This window comes from Oreochromis aureus, linkage group 23 (assembly GCF_013358895.1).
Source record: "Oreochromis aureus strain Israel breed Guangdong linkage group 23, ZZ_aureus, whole genome shotgun sequence".
In the NCBI taxonomy this organism is placed as follows: Eukaryota; Metazoa; Chordata; class Actinopteri; order Cichliformes; family Cichlidae; genus Oreochromis; species Oreochromis aureus.
The window spans coordinates 21,122,501-21,139,325 of NC_052963.1; the positions used below are offsets into that span (position 1 = coordinate 21,122,501).

General features: G+C 41.5%; 1 protein-coding gene across 2 annotated transcripts in view; it reads right to left on the minus strand.

Annotated features, from left to right (window-relative positions):
- Positions 1-802: 802 nt before the first annotated feature.
- Positions 803-16,825, minus strand: part of LOC116310268 (fibronectin type III domain-containing protein 5-like) — a 78,165-nt gene continuing 62,142 nt past the window's right edge. The window contains exons 3-8 of one of the 2 annotated variants that reach the window (XM_039607436.1): positions 14,868-14,899; positions 13,160-13,261; positions 8,688-8,790; positions 5,768-5,857; positions 5,424-5,590; positions 803-1,486 (exon numbers count right to left, since the gene is read on the minus strand). In XM_039607436.1, coding sequence (XP_039463370.1) covers positions 1,445-1,486; positions 5,424-5,590; positions 5,768-5,857; positions 8,688-8,790; positions 13,160-13,261; positions 14,868-14,899 — 536 coding nt within the window. In that variant the 3' untranslated portion in view covers positions 803-1,444. The remainder of the gene's footprint in view (positions 1,487-5,423; positions 5,591-5,767; positions 5,858-8,687; positions 8,791-13,159; positions 13,262-14,867; positions 14,900-16,825) is intronic. The other variant, XM_031727030.2, reaches the window with a different exon arrangement.

Here is a 16,825-nt window from a genome sequence, read left to right on the forward strand (position 1 = left end):
TAGAGATCTGGTGACTGTGGAGGCCATTTGAGTACAGAGAACTCATTGTCATGTTCAAGAAACTAGTTTGAGATGATCTAAGCTTTGTGACATGGTGTCTTATCAGAAGATGGTACACTGTGGTCATAAAGGGATGGACATGGTCAGTAACAATGCTCTAAGCTGTGGTGTTTAAATTATGCTCAGTTGGTACTAAGGGGCCCAAAATGTACCAAGAAAATATCCCCCACATCATGACACCACCAAGGCAGAATGGATCCATGCTTTCATGTTGTTACACCAAATTTTGACTCAACCATCTGAATGTTTCAGCAGAAATTGAGAATCATCAGACCAGGCAACATTTTTCAGATCTTCTATTGTCCAGCTTTGGTGAGCTTATGTTCAGTAGGTCATTTTGACCATGTCTACATGGACTGAGTTGCTTCTGCTTGATTGGATAATTAGAAATTTTAATGCTTAATGAGCAGTTTATCAGACATGCATAATGAAGTGGCCATTGAGTGTAAGTTAAGCTGTAAAAATAGGTGTTTTTGAGGGACAGACAAGGTTTAGCGCTGTACTTTTAAGTGGCTCAGATGAAGATAACTTAGATTTGGCTTTGTTGGTCAGAACAAAGAGAGTCAAAGGGACAAAACAGAAAAAAGGATACAACTAAAAACTTTTAACAAAATCCAAAACAACAAGAGAAGCTGCTGGAAACTTCAGGTGATATATCTTGAGGGTTGTTCACATCATTTCTGTTTTGAGAAACTCTGAAAAAACAAAACGCTTAAACTAAATTTAAAAGGCGATCACACAATTTCAATGTAAAATTAAGACATGATTTAATTAAACTAATTATGAATCTTTTTACAATGTAAATTCCCCACCACCATCTCCTACATTCAAATGCTTCTGTGAATTAGCTTTACAAACACCTTCATCCTATGTACAGATTTGAATCGTGATGCTAATGCTGTGCATGTTTAACTACGGAACATGAAAGTAACGTGAATAAATCCTAATAAATATCAGACAGGATTTCAAATGTGTGGTTCTACAGCGGGTAAAAAGGAAAAGGGATGGCTGAACACCTCAGCGAGATGAGAGAACGTCTGCTGAAAACGAATGAGTCTGAGGCGAGTGGGACTTGGCGCAGGGCCGGGCCGACATGCTGGCGAATATTCACACTTCAGTCTTTGACATCAGAGAGAAAATGGGAGATTAGTTTGGCTGCACTTCAGACTAGTCCAGCTTCCTTCCAGCTGTTTCTGAGCCCCCCGAGTCTCTGGCCACTAGAGAGCAGCAGCCATCCACGGTCTCCACAGCACGGCTCCTCGCTCTCATTTCAGTCTGATTTGCATGGAGTGGTTCCTTACGCTGCCCATATTTTACAATAGATTAGACTGAGTTTGTAAATCCTCCTCGCTTGTCCAAGAGGCTCCGATCCGGCACCCGCATCTCAGACCCTGATGATGCTGATGGAGGAGGAGGCCCTGTGCAGCTGAAACAGAAGAAGCACACCTTGAGACGTGAATCACAGACCACAGCATGTCATGCATGTCAGAGATTTACTTGCCAGTCAATGAGCGCAAGTGAGCAGAGAACTAACTGCTCCCAGGAGCCTTTTATTTAAAGACTAACCTATTTAAAGTAGGATGCTTTTATTTTTAATCCATCATTAGGCTTTAGTATTTAAACCTCTGCAGAAATCTGTGTGTGCAAATATGTCCCCAGGAAAGTAGACATTGCCCTAAATGAATTATTTTTTTAAAGGATTAAACTCACGAGAAGTAGCTAATAAACTGTAAGGACACTTAAAAGCTGCAGAAATGCCAGTAAAAAAAAGACTAAATTAAGATAAGAGTGGTGTTTTTATAATTGAAAACACCGCTGCAGTTTCAGCTCCGTAAACGCTCAAAGTAACGCTGCCTTTCTCTCGCTTTGACACCACTGGAAGCCGTCCTGTATGAATAAACAGTGCGAGCCGCGCGCAGTGGGCGGTCAATTGACCCGTACATCACAAGCAGTGAAGTCGCAGGTTCTCGCAGCGGGAGAGGCCAATTAGAACAGGAAGTGTGAATTAGCTTCCGACAGACAGATGCCCTGCCAAAATGTTCCGGGACGTTCTCTCCACAAACATTCTCTTATACATATAGACAGGCGACGGATTAAAGGAAAATATTTTAAAACCGAGCACAGCAGAGGACAGAAATCTGTAAACTCCACATTTATGATTTAGAGTCACACAGGCTGTCTCTCACTTCAAACTCATCATGTCACATAGAAGCTTTTAAAGGACTCAGTGGCATTGCATTGTGAAGGGCCGTATTTTAACCCAAGCTGTGAACTTTTCCCAAACCAAACTGACTGTCTCTGTCACACTAAAGTAAAAACAGCATGTCAACCTCTTCGCAACCAGAAAATTGAACTAGAAAACTAGAAAAACTGGTGATTGCACTGCATTTTTTCATGATCGAGTGCTGCAAGTAGTTGGGACACCAAAAGCGTGACCACTTTTGATTGCCTGGAGGGAGGCTACCTGTCTCAAAACAGACTGCAATCACTCTGAGACAACTTGGCAAAAGTTTGCAAATGATCCTAAATGCAAATTCAGAAACACAGATTTCCAGCATGCAATCAATCTGAGTCAGTCTGCACCAAATGAGCATGAATCTCTGTGCAACACGACACTCAATTTAACTAGTACTCCCCTTGTAAAAGCAAGGCTGCTGAGCACCAAGGTCATTTTGCAGTTAAATGAGTCATGAGAGCATCTGCTTCACGAAAATCCACCATTTTTGCAACCTGACAATGAGGGACATGGCTGCACACACACACAAAAAACCCCCACTGTGGTGCCCGAGTCTGACAAAAAGCCGGACACCAAGCAGCAGGTACACCGTCGAGTCGACATCTTCCTTAGTTGTGGAGTTTGTGTTGCATGCAAATGATGTCACAGGACTTTCGACCACACACGCAATAGAAAACGACCAAAACAGAGTTGACTCGAACCGAGCCGCATTGAGTTGAGCTGAGTTCATACTAGTTGAAAAGGGCTAAAAAAGAGTGCATGTGAATTCCAAGCTGACCCTGTTCAGTTGCAATCTGACTCTGCAGACTGTGGAAAAACACCTTCTCTGACTTTATCTCCAAAACATTTTTGTACTATGCTGAAGAAACATCAACGGAGGTTCATTTAAGGCCTGGATATACAAGTCAGTGTGACTTGTTTACAATGGGTGACCTGGCAGAAGGCAAAGGCTCTTGAGGAAATGTAGGTGGGGTTAAAAAAACAACATAAAGAGCATCTGTAAAAACCTCAAACACCATTTAAGGGATACTTCAGAAATTTTTTTATTTTTCTCCTTTATTGTGCAAATTTTTTCCTTTAATTTGTCACCAGTCTGTAATGACATAGTTTTATTTTTACTTTTCCGGCTAGACTAAACAGTTCCTAGAAACATTTGTTCCCATTACCTCAGTTAGCAGCTGCAGCCTATTCACCATTTAACAGTGGACATTAAATGGAATTTAATGGGTTTCTATTCATATAGTGTTAGTCTAGTCTTATTAACCACTCCAAGTGCTTTTAAGTATTCAATAACCCAAAAGATGGAGACAGCATATTCATCAGTGTATGTATGTGAAAGGAAAAAGGCAGAATGAAGTGTCATAAACTCTCCTGAATATCTGGAAACCTTGATTTACTTTTTTTTTTGGAGAAAACTTAATTTTTCTTTGTTTGTTTTCCCAGCTGTAAATGTTCGAAATGTCTCAAACAAATGTTAATAATAGATAAAGATAATCCAAGTAAATACAAAATGCAGTTTATAATGATGACTTCATTTATTAAAGGAAAAAATTCAAACGCATTCAAAACTAGAGCGGTGTAAACAGTATTTGCCCCCTAAACCTAATAACTGGTTGTGCCATCCAGACAGATTACAATAACTGGCAATGAGTCTTTCACATCGCTGTGGAGGAATTTTGTCCCACTCTTCTTTGCAGAATTGTGTTAATTCAGACACAGTGGAGGGTTTCCAGCATGAACGGCTTGTTTAAGGTCAGTGCAAAGCACCACAACCTGATTTAAATCCAGAGTTTGATTTCACTCCAAAAACATTTTGTTTATTTCTGCTGGTGTGTCTCTGACCATTGTCCTGATGCATACCATGTGCTCTTGAGCTTCAGGTCTTGAACTGATGGTCGGACATTCTCCTTCAGGATTTTCTGGTAGAGAGCAGAATTCATGGTTCCATCAATTAAAGCAAGTCGTCCTGAAGCAGCAAAGCAGCCCCATCACACTACCACCACCATGTTTGACTGTTGCTGTGATGTTCTTTTTATGAAATGCTGTTAGTTTTATGTCAAATGTAACTAGACTTAAACCTTCCAGAAAGTTCAGTCCACAGAATATTTTCTTGGGGATCATCAAGATGTTTTTGGTAAATGTGAGACGAGCCTTTGTGATCTTTTTGGTCAGCAGTGGTTTTCTCCTTGAACTCTCCCATGGATGCCATTTTTGCCCAGTCTCTGTCTTATTGTTGAATCATGAACTCTGACCTGACACAAGTGAGTCATGCAGTTCTTTCAATGTTGTGGTTCTTTTGTGACCTCCTGGATGAGCCATCGAAGCTGTTAGAGTAATTTTGGTGGGATGATCACTCCTGGGAAGCTTCACCACTGTTCCAAGTCCCCTCCATGTGTGGATAATGACTCTCACTGAGGCTCACTGGAGTCCCAAAGACTCAGAAATGACTTTTTAACCCTTTCCAGACTGGTAAATGTCACTGACTTAATACATGATTTAATAAAAGGGACAGTTACTTTTTCACAGCACCGGATCCAGGCTGCTGGATGGTTACTTATTCTATTAACTCACATAATCTGTGTCTTCTGTTTCCTTCCTCTTAATGATTAAAGTTTTATGATTTGTTGTAACCTTCCTCTGAGAGTTTGTAATGAGGCCGTGAACGTGCAGCCTTGCTTTCTCTACTCAACACCACAAGTGAAGAAATGTTCTTCTATCTGATGTTATTCTCTGCACCAGTAATCTTGCAGATGAGGAAATGGGTGATAAATGAAACGTGGCCATTAGGGGGCGCTGCAACCAGGACACCTGTAGCTGGTGTGTCTAATTAAAGCTGCTCGCATGTGCAAAAACAAAAACAAATCGTCTGCCTGCTCGCTTTAACCGAGGAGATGCTCAGCAACAACTGAGCGAGCGTTTGCGCTGCTCTCTGTTTTCAGCCCGGGTGTTTTATATTTAGCCGTGATGGCAGTAGCTCTAGTTGCTAGGAGATCTCTGATGCAACTACAAAGACTCTACAGAGGAAACAAAATACTCCTGGCAGCCAGGAGCGAGCGTGCATTATAGAGGAGTGCTGCAGTAAGACGAAGAGGGGAGGAAGAGGAGGAAGTTTTAGTAAATGAGTCACCCTGCTGCTGCGGACGGCTCCGTTGTGGTAGATGGGCGAGCTGCCAGCTGAGGCATTGTAGTAGGAGGAAGTGGCTCGGACCAGCGGCCGCTTGGCTTTCTCCTTGGTGCCATTGGAGTCGTTGTCTTTGATGATGTCGTACTGCCGGCAGAAAAGGGCGATGACGGCTGGCGGTGTGGAAAGCAAAGATGAGTTTGCGTTCTCAAGCACTAGATTCAGGTCATATTAAATTAACACATGAAGTTTATTGTATACATTAAGGCAGTTAATGGAGTTAGAAATGAGAATTATTCAGAAGAGATGCTGAGAGTGTCCATTGGATGGTGTCTGTGGTGCAAGCTGACCTGCCCACAGCAGCAGCACAGTGGTTATGATCAGCAGCTCTCCAGTCTCCAGTTGTGGAGTCATACCCAGGCCCTCCATCGCTGGCTCATCTGAGGACAAAGACAGGTCCGGTCAAACTCTACTCAACAGGATATACTACACTTCTATCTTCTACCAGCAAATCCCATTAAAAAAAAAAAAAAAAATCAAAGGCTCACAGTACATTTAATATGGACTATTTTCAGTAGCGGATTGATCCACATTTGCTGTTGTTTTCATGGTAATAAAGGAACATGTGAGTCAGTACAACAGTGTGACTCACTGATGTGTTTTTAATGGCCACCGCAGTGGAGCTCTGAGGCACACAGGAGTAACATGTACTCTGTCACACTTTGTAAACACAGTACTTAATGGGATTTTTTCCCCAGATGTTTGTAGTTGCTATGGCTACTTTACAGGTATTATTTTTACTGCTGCTGTTCCACCCTTATACTACAGTGCTATGCAAAAGTCTTGAGTCAGCCCTTTCTTTATATCTTTCTAGGAAAATGTGATTTATTGAAACATGCAAACATGAGGCAAAAACAGAGTTTGTACAACTCTAATGACTCTGTTTTTGCCTCATTAGAGAGTCAGTCATGTGACCACCTTTATTCTTCAGCACAGTCTGAACTCTTTTAGGCAGCTTTCTTGTAATTTCTTTAAGTAGTCTTCAGGAATAGTTCTCCAGGCTTCTTGAAGGACATTTAAAGCTCTTCTTTGGTTGTTTCTGCCTTTTGTTCTATTCTCTGTCAACATGATCCCACACTGCTTCAATAATGTTGAAGTCTGGGCTCTGGGGAGGCCAATCCATGACTGATAGAGTTCAACTGTTAGTTTTTCTATCCAGGTATGATTTTACTGCATTGGCAGTGTGTTTGGGATCATTGTCATGCTGAAAAATGATGCAGGTGCCAATCAGGTGCAGTTCCAGATGGTACTTCATGGTGGATTAATATCTGATGATACTTGTCTTTGTTTATAATTAATCAATTTTGACAAGATCTCCAACACCACTGGCTGAGTTCTCTGTCTTATGGTTTATGTCTCTGTGTTCTATAGTTGCTCTGTCTCCCCTGTCAGCTGTATCCCCTTGTCAAGTCTGCGTCTCTGTATTATGTTTCCTGTTTTACTTTGAAAGTCCGTGTCTCATGTTCATATATCTGATTTTGCTTCCCTTGTCTCGTTAGCCCTGATTTGTCCCAGCTGTGTTTCCCTCCTGCCTCCCATTCTCTGATTGCTCCCTCTGTGTATTTAAGCCCTGTGTTTTCCGCTGTCTGTGTTGTGATCATGCTGTGTGTTCTGCCTGTCAGCCTGTTTGGGTTTGTAATTTTAAGTTTAGTTTTTGGTTTTGTTTTACAATAAATCTAAGTTTGAGTTTACCTTCTATCTCTGTGAGTCTGCACTTTGGGTCCTCCTTACCTCCACTCCTGCCTGCATACAGCCTCACCTGACAGTGTCAGGTCTTTGCTGGATTTTTTTCCCCTGTTTCTTAAGAACGTGACTTTTAGATAGTGGTCATCTGCTGTAGATAGTTTCTTAGGCCTGACACTTCTTTTGTCCTCCACTTGTTCAGTTTCATCAAATTTTTTAAGGACACAGTGCACACCACGCTGAGATATGCCAAGCTTTGAGCTATATCTCTTTGGGAATCACCTTGCTGGTGCAAAAATACTATTGTACTGTCTGTCAAACTGTGTTATCTTTGATATTTTTCACAGATTCAGCAAAGAAATGGAAACAAATGGTGTTTTTATGATAGGCTGCTAATAACAAAGTAACTAAAGATACAAAAGAACTATTGCTCAAGAAGCAAATTACAAAGAAAGTCTGATGCCTTGGAAGTAAAACATAAAGAAATGAGTGGCTCAAGACTTTTGTATACTGAATAACTCATACAACATTACAACTACATCATTTTATTATTATTGCCGGTGTCTGTGAAGTTTCTCAGTCATCCAGGTCATTGTAGTCTAAGGAGCTTGGAAAGAAAAGCGTCTGGACTTCTTTGAGTTGCTTGAAGATGTTTCACCTCTCATCTGAGAAGCTTCTTCAGTTCTAGGGTCAAATGGTGGAGAGTCCCAGATTTAAACCCTGTGGGAGTTTTCCCCCAAGAGGGACAATGGACCCCCTGATGATCCTCTACCTAATCACATGAGCCAAGGTGTGAAAACGGGTGTAGCTCACAATCAGCCAGGGTTTCGGGTGGGCTCATTGTGAAACCTAACCCTACCCTATCATGTGATTTCCTGAGGTCAGAAGGCCCAGGATGTGCGTGGGCGTTAAGGTGTCTGGGACGGGATCTCAGAACTGGATTATAGATGGCAGACGGTGTCGTAAACCACCGCCTCTGTTCATAGATGGTCGTTCACAGTGGACATAGATGGCTTCTTTCAGTCCTCTTTCAAACCATCTGTCTTCTCTGTCCAAAATGTGAACATTGGCGTCCTCGAAAGAGTGACCTTTGTCCTTTAGATGCAGATGGATCGCTGAGTCTTGTCCCGTCGAGGTGGATCTTCTATGTTGTGCCATGCGTTTATGAAGTGGCTGTTTGGTCTCTCCAATGTAGAGGTCTGAGCGTTCCTCGCTGCACTGTACAGCATATACTACGTTGCTAAGTTTGTGTTTAGGAGTTTTGTCTTTGGGATGAACCAGTTTCTGTCTGTCTTAAAGTCCAGACGCTTTTCTTTCTAAGCTCCTTAGACTATTATTGCCAGTGTTTAACATGTGCATACACACCTTGAAAACTTGACTTAAAACAGCGTTTCTGAGACACCAAACTTCTGCGTACTTCATGCAACAATAAAATACCTCACATTTGTGTCTGTGCTGCTGTAACACGGCATGTCATGTGTTTTACTTTTGGAAGCCCCCCTCTGGAGTGTGTTTATGAGTACTCACGGTGGTCCAGGACTCCGGCTGGATAGTGGTCGGTCCTCTCCAGAGTCCTGAAGTGGACGGCACGGCTGGGTGGGCTGTCACCGTGCAGCCCAACGGACTGCACCTACATCCAACAAGGGAAAAAAAAGTATTTAGAAGGAATGTTAAGATATTTTTAAGCAAGGGTAGAGCCAAGCTGGTGACAGCTGAGCACAAACACTGGGTGCATTCTTACAGTGGCATTAACAGAGGACAACATTATGTAACGATGGTAAGAAACTGGCTGCCGAGGGTATATTTAGTGAGCAAGCGGTGCTTTGGCTTTTGGCTGTGATCCTGAATGATCATTGGAGGACGCTGAGTAAAAGCTTGAAAGGCAACAGAGAGAATATAAATTTGAGCTATAAGCTCATTTGGGGACATTTTCAGTCACTGGGAAAGCTTATAAAATTAGGCTTTGTGTAAAAAATAAACACGTGTTAATGGTGTTTCACATTCAAATCGAGCCGCAGTGGAGTTTTATAACAGGAAGCACTCAGTTTAACGCACACACAGGGAAATAAATCAATCACAGAGATAAAATTACATCCACACGAGGTCTCATTGTGCCACAGATGCTCTCTCCACCTACACAACACAGCCAACGGCAGTACGCAGCAAGTTTTCTGTGGAGTTTATGAAGTAAGTCCTTGAATTTAGTGTGTTTGTTCTCCTCTAATTCTACAGTCTGATGCCTGCAAAGTGTCCTCTGCAAGCCCTAATCTGTCCCCTCATCCTGGATAACAACATCCAACTCCATTGGGAAATTCATCCTTTACTTTTTAACCTCCCTGCCCGCCAAAGGGAGGTCAGAGGTCAGATTCAGCCCCCTCTGGACCTCACTGGGCAGCAATGCATTGCTCAATGACACTTGCGCAGGACATCTGTCTGCTGACGAGCACATTGAAGCAAGTCCTGCAGCTGAAGGACAGTCTGCAGTCTGCATCAGTCTATTAGGCTATAATGGAGCATAAAAATTTTAATAGCACCACGATAATGGAGTCACATTAGAGACTCCCCCTTCAGAGAGGAGCTGCAGTTTTAGTTTAAACTTTCAGAACAGAGACGTGTCACTGTTTAGGTTAATCAAATACTGACACTTGATTTAAGAAAAAATGCCGTGTCATCGTCTAAGAAAGTTTCTCAGCTGTGATGCAGATGATCCATCTATTTGCTAACCATGCATTAAATGACACCGAAATAATTAACATAATTAAAATGGTAATTAATGTTTTTATGAGAGGTTCAGGAGTGTTTTTCAGCCCCCGATAAGCAATTTGTAGGGTTGCCAGGTTGTGAAAATATCAATTTATTTTACATTTATATGGACTTGTGCTTAAAATATGAGTTTATAATCAGCTTTCAGCTTCATTACACTGAGTAACACATAGATATACAGTTTTGGTCAGAAGTTTACTTCCACTCATCATAGGCATGAATGTCGCGGTAGTTTTGGGCTTTTAATTATTTAGAACTGTTCTATTTCTAGGCTGGGATGATTGTACAGCATAAGTCTTTAATGGCTTTGAAAAACAAGAAGTGAGTAAGTTTCAATTCAGTTATCTATTTATTTTGGATTTTCTCTAATCCAAACAGGCTCAAAAATGTACATACACTCTCTTAAATCTTTTACCAAGTGGTGCTGATGGTTCTGTGATGTCTTTTATCTCACAAGGCCTATTAACTTCTCGTTAGTGATCATGACTGTGTACAGCTGGTAGTTTCTCTTTGCAGTATTAAAAGGATTTGTTTGACGGCACTCATTGGGCTGACCAGTACTCGGAACAATGGGAAAGTCCAAGGAATTCAGTGAATATCCAAGAAGAAGAACTGTAGATTTGGGAAGGTTGTGAAGGTCTTGCAGCCATTTCTAAACAACTGCAGATTCCAAGACAAGTAATTCAAACAAATGTACATAAGTACAAGTTATTCAGATGTGTCACCACTTTGTTGCTACATCATGAAAATAATGTTGATCGTGGACCATCATTATTATTACCTAAGATAGAGATACCTCCAAATTCTTCAACTTCACCTCAAATCAGGACAATGATCCCAAACAGATCAAAACTAGTTTGGGAATAGATAAAGCAGGCTAGCATTGAGCTTCTGGAATGGCCTTCCTAAAGGCCCGACCTCAATCCTGTTGAAAATCTTTTGACTGGGCTTAAAAGCGGGGTCTGTGCCAGGAAACCATCCAATTAGAATGGACTGGCAGAAAGTATAATAGGTGATTTTTGAAGCTAAAGATATTTGATGGCTCTTCTTGGCAGAATTGACAAATGATGTTAAAGTTTTAAATAAAGGCGTAAATGTGTTTTCTAAAAATGTGTAAGTTGAAAAAGTCATTATACTCCTCTCAATATTTTTTTTTAATTTTCGGAACAAGCTGTGTCAGGTCATCAAGGATTTATTTATATGTTACACTGCATGTCCATGAAACAGGCTAAAATGAGCTTTCAAGGTGTAGGTCTTCAAGAGCAGGAGGTAAAACTACTTGTTTCAGACAGAGGATGAACTGAGGAGCTCTATAAACGACCAGTCACAGTTTTTTAAACTGTGAATCATGTAAATGTACTCTAGCTGACTCACAGAATGAAAATAAAGAAGAAGAGGATGATGATAGGTCTCTTTTTTCCATACACAGAGGCAAAAAATCTCCATTTCAAAGCACTTAAAAAGACCAAATCGTCCAGTTTTATTTCTAAATGTGGAGCTTTGTTCATATATCATTTAGACCTCAGGTCTATTTGTACAAACATGATGAACATTTTCTTACCTTATGGCTCACTACTATCAGTCCCTTTTTGCAACAAGCTGAAAATTCTTTGGTCTGACATCTAAAAGATTGTCCTGACCTGGACAGACACATACTCTTGTGACTCAGCTTCATTTTTTTAAGGTGCACAGAGAAGAGCATTAATCTGAAGACATTAAAGCTCTTTTGCAGCAACATTTGCAGAATACAGGACAACTTTATTGTTTGACCCACATGGTTTGCGTTACCTTCCATTATTGTTGTCAACTTTTTAAAATTTGCAAAGTTAGGAGGACACAGACGGTTTTTCTTTAGTTGTTTCCCATTTTATCCTGCTGGCCGATGTCAAGTCTACTTCCTTCCTTTTTCTATTCCTCTGTTGCTTTAGCCACTTCCTGTTTTATTCTGAAGTCTCAGCCAGTCTTGCACTTCAGTCAGACGTACTTCCTGTCTGTTTTCAACTGCTTTTTCATCATACCCGTGTTCAATCAGTAATCAATCTCCTAATTTTTGAGGTTTTGTAGACATGTGACCGCTAACCACATGATGTTAACTTGTGCACCATTTTTGGATACGTGGCTAAAGCAAAAGTGCCACTTGCTGCCTGTTTTCCTCCATCATTTTTCAACTGTTCCTATCATAACAGCCTAAAAGAAACATTTGAAATAATATCAAGAATGTGCAAGCTGGCAGACATGCCTGTGAGCCCCCAGCAACCATCTGTAACTAAGGAAAAATGAATATTCCCCATCTACCTGGCAAAAACTTTGTTGTGATTGATTTGGTTGCTAGCAGATTGCTGTGGCCGTAGTTTGAATTGTAGTGATGGGCTTGCCTACAAACACCTGCTCTCTAAGGCGCCGTGAAACTGTGAAAAGTGTGACACAGACCAGAAATGGAGAAGGTTTGCCTTCAAAACAAAAGTTGCCTCTTTTGAAGAACGCTGGCTTCTCTTTGAAACTTCTCCATTTTCAGTTCACATCGCACATTATCAAGTTTCACTACCACTTGTCTAACAGTGAGTGGTTTGTAGGAATATATGGAAAAAATACAGGCAACTGGAGCAAGCTTAGGCCTCACTCACACAGACCTAAAGACACAGACCACCCCCTCTCGGTAAACACTGGTTGCTAGGGAGCAGTGTGTATTCCCCAACTGATTGGCAAGTGGTTGCTGGAGGTTTCTGGCAGTGAGACATCACGTGAGAAACCTCCTTAAATTTGCCAGATTGCCTTATTGCATTTCTCAAACTTCCCAGCCATCATTCCTGGTTTTCCAGAGTTTTTTCTTGTTTCCTGGTGTACAGCTGTGGGCTGAACACTTCAGCTCTGTTCACGGTGCGTCCTGCATGTCATTCCTCCTCCTGGGTTTCACAACTGCTCCAAAATACTTCTGAATTATCAACTTCTTCTTCTTCTTTTGCTATTTTGTGTTTTGTAAGCCTACATTTGCATAAGACCTTTTGTAATGGCAGTGTTTATGGGTTACATAGCCAATAAAAATAGTTAGTTACACCATTACACACCTGCCTTTTAGAAAAAGATACCATCCAACTAATCTATACATCAGTCTAATTAACTATTAGCTATTAAATAGCTATCATTAAATAGGTAACAAGCTATTAAACTTCACCACAAATCATCCACTGACGCAGATATCTGATTCAGAGTTACGTGCGTGTGTGTGTTTCTCTCACCTGGACACTGTAGTGTGTGTCTTCGTCCAGGTCCCACAGCACACACCAGCGGCTGGACGTGTTCACTTCTCGTATGGAGCGCTGCATCAGGCCGTCCTGCCTCTGGAGACAGGATACGTGAACACATTAGGAACACGTGCCACAGGTTTGGAGGCCCATCTCCCCCCACCACTTCCCCTGCCGGTGGCAGACGCCCTCAGACATCGGTGCGTTGGTGGTTCTTTGTGTCCGGGGTTGGGCGCCCAGGTACCCACCGGCTCACTCCTTGGCGGCTGCTTGTCGGGGCCTGGAGCCTGGGGCTCGCTCGGGCCACTTCGGGGATGGGGTGCCCTCGGCCTCTCGGCCCGGGGCTCGGTCACTCAGGCGCAGCTGGCTGCCGGCGGAGCTCACGGGCACGTCACTGCAACCCCCCCCCCGGCTTCTGCTCCGCGGTTGCTGAGTGACCCGTCATCTGGGACTCTCCTCAGCTCTTTCTGGGATAGTGACGCGGCTGCCCCTCTGTTGGTCTTCCTTGGTCTCTTGTGTTCTGGGGGCCTCTGGATGTCTGGAGTTTTGATCTCCTCCATACCTGCTTCATGCCCTGGAGGTCGGGGCAGTGGCCCCCCACACCCTCTAGCAGATCATTACATGAAGGAACCTTTTAAAAACAAGCGAGTTCATGCTCACAGGTGTACACACGGGTGATCACACACACAAACTACACCCTTTTGAGCTCCTACCTCAAAGCACACTGTGCGCTGTCGATCTCACGTGCTGCACCATAATGTTTAATATTTAGTATTTACTGTCATATTCCCATATATCATTGTGATCTTGTTTATTACTCTTGTCTTCTTCTGCTTGCTTTCTCTTTTTCTTTCTCAACAGGTGATCCAGGTGATTGATATGTATTTTGTTTTTTTTGTCTGCTTATTCTGTTGGTTTTTGTTTTTTGCCCTTTTTCCCCGTCCCTCTTCTCAGGTTGTTTTTTTTTGTTTTGTTTTTTTTTCTTTCCCTCTTTCTTTCTCCCCTTTCTTTCCACCAGTCAAGTCTGTCCCGTATTCAGCAAGTGAAAATAAAATAAACAATAAAAGGTGAATCAGATGGACCATTACGGCAAGGCTGGGATGGTCCATTTGGTAAAGTAAATCCGTTGGGCATCTTTCTTCGCCTTTAGACAATAATTCTGATGGCAAAAGAACCAAACGGGACAGGTTAAAAAAAAAAAAAAAAAAAAAAAGGAACACGTGCCACATGTGGTGGATGCTTTTGCACACACAAAGACATTAATGTGCCACACTTACGGCAAATTTAAATCAAATCTCGGGATCTGATCAGCGTATCCGGCTGACAGCTTAAGTATTATGATCTAATAAAAGCAGTAATGGCCTCGTACCTTGCTCGAGGCAGATAGTGTTGTCTTAAAAGGAGAAGAATCTTTTCTGTTTTCTTTTAAAGTAAACTTTGCTAAACTAATTTACCAGAAAAAAAATCATCATTATGTCACATTTAAAGGCAGATACTTGAAATGCAAGCAGAATCCCTGCAGTAACAAGCAGCTTCGCCTCATAGAAATTCACCTCACACCCATACAGTCCCAGTGGGAGAAATTAGGTCTGCAGGCAAGGTAACACCAGCAATAGTCATTCAAAAGAAACAGAAAAACACATGTTCAGGCAGAGATGCTCTATTAGTATAAGGAGCTGCAGAATTAATGAAGAAATGTCACCTTCTGGATCAGCAGGTAAACAGATGGTGGCCCTGTGGAGATAAATTTTAGTTTTTAACAGCTGTCTTTAGTGAAAATTTGGGGATGGGTGGATTTATAAATTGTAAACACAACACAGACATATTATCATCTCCATTTTTGCAATCAGAAGGTAAAACACAACAAGATAATTATTAATTTAGAGCCATGCTTTAATTCAAGTCCACAATTTAATCAGTTTTAGCTCCATTTTTTGTCTCCACCACCTCCCCGGGGAAATAGCTGAGTTTTCAGCTGCTTTAGCACTGAGAAGATCACATTCACCGTGTTTATTTAAAGATGTCCAGTGATAAAAGGTGCCTGCACAAGAAGACAAAGTCACTGGAAAGACAACACAAAGCAGCATACATCCATAAGGGGCGCGAGAATCGAGGCAAGAACATTTTCACAAGGTTACCCACCAAAGTCTACACTTCATATCTTTAAAATGAGCTCTGGATTCAGAAGGGCACATTTGGTAATATGTAAATACACTGTGCATGTGGATTCAAAATAACAATCACAAATCAAATCCTTCATGTTACGTGAACATAAAGACTGGTGGAGTCCCAGGACCCTGAATTGAATAAGAGGAAGAAAATGGATGGTTAATAATAAAAATGTCTGCAGAGGATTCTCTGCCAGGCACATATCTGCACTATAGAGGTGTATGGAGTAAATAAACTTACTAGTAGTTCAGTAAAATTAAGGAAATGGCAAAAAACAAACAACAACAGAAACACAAGAGCTGCTGCAGCAGGCTTCCACTTGACGTGGCACCATGGTAACAGCAATTAAGATGCATTTTGGTTGTTAATTCCCCTCGGACACAGAAAACAAGCTAAGAGTTTCCAGCATAATTTGCATTTGTGTTTGTGTGTCTGGAATTGCTAGGCCAACACAATGAGACCTGATTTTAGCCTTTAAGGGTGCTGATCTTGATAAAACTGCACATGTGGCAACGCTTGATTGCAGTTCTTGCGGCCAAGTGTGGCACAGCTAGTTATTAGATTTAATTTAATTAATTTAAATTCAATTCAGTTTTATTTATTTGGCGCCAAATCACAACAGCAGTTGCCTCAATGTGCTTTATATTGTAAAGTAGACATCCTATAATAATACAAAGAAAACAGAGAAAACATGAGAATCAGACCCGTACGGTCTTGGCAAGAATGGGAATGAAAAACTCCCTTTTAACAGGAAGAAACCTCTGCCAGAACCAGGCTCAGTGAGGGAAGGCCATCTGTCACAACTAGTTGGGGTTAAGGGGAAAAAAACATGATGAAAACATGTTGTGGAGAAGAGACAGAGATGAATAATAACTAATGATTAAATGCAGAGAGGTGTATAAACACATAGCAAGTGGGGAAAAAAGTGAGTGAAGAAGAAACACTAAGAGGGCAATTACTCTTTCACACATGCCCAGGTAAGTTTGGATACATTTTTCTTCTCCTAATAATCAAAATTATAATTGAAAAGCTGCATTTTGTATTTACTCTGGTTATCTTCTTCTGATAGTAAATTTGTTTGATGATCTGAAACACATAAGCGTGACAAATATGGAAAAAACATAAGAAATCATGTTTTTGTGTGGCTAAGTTTTCCAGACAACACGAGACTTGCGCGAGACTTTAATTGCTCTGATTGGAGACTCTTTATGAAGGAACCTTTAACTGTCTTCTTTTTAACTGCAGACATCCTGATGATTGCTGCTCAGAGATAATTGGTGTTCACACAAAAGCACCGGCCTGCATTCTTGTTTTTGAGATTGTAGAAAATGGCTCATCATATATTCAAGCTTTTCATTATTGTCATCTCCGGCCATTACACACCAATTACACCAAATATTCCAAAAAGCCACCAGCTCGGCGTCAGAACAGGTCATAACGAGGCTTTTTTAACAACTGCTTGGTAAGCATCATCTAGCGACAGCTAGTCCA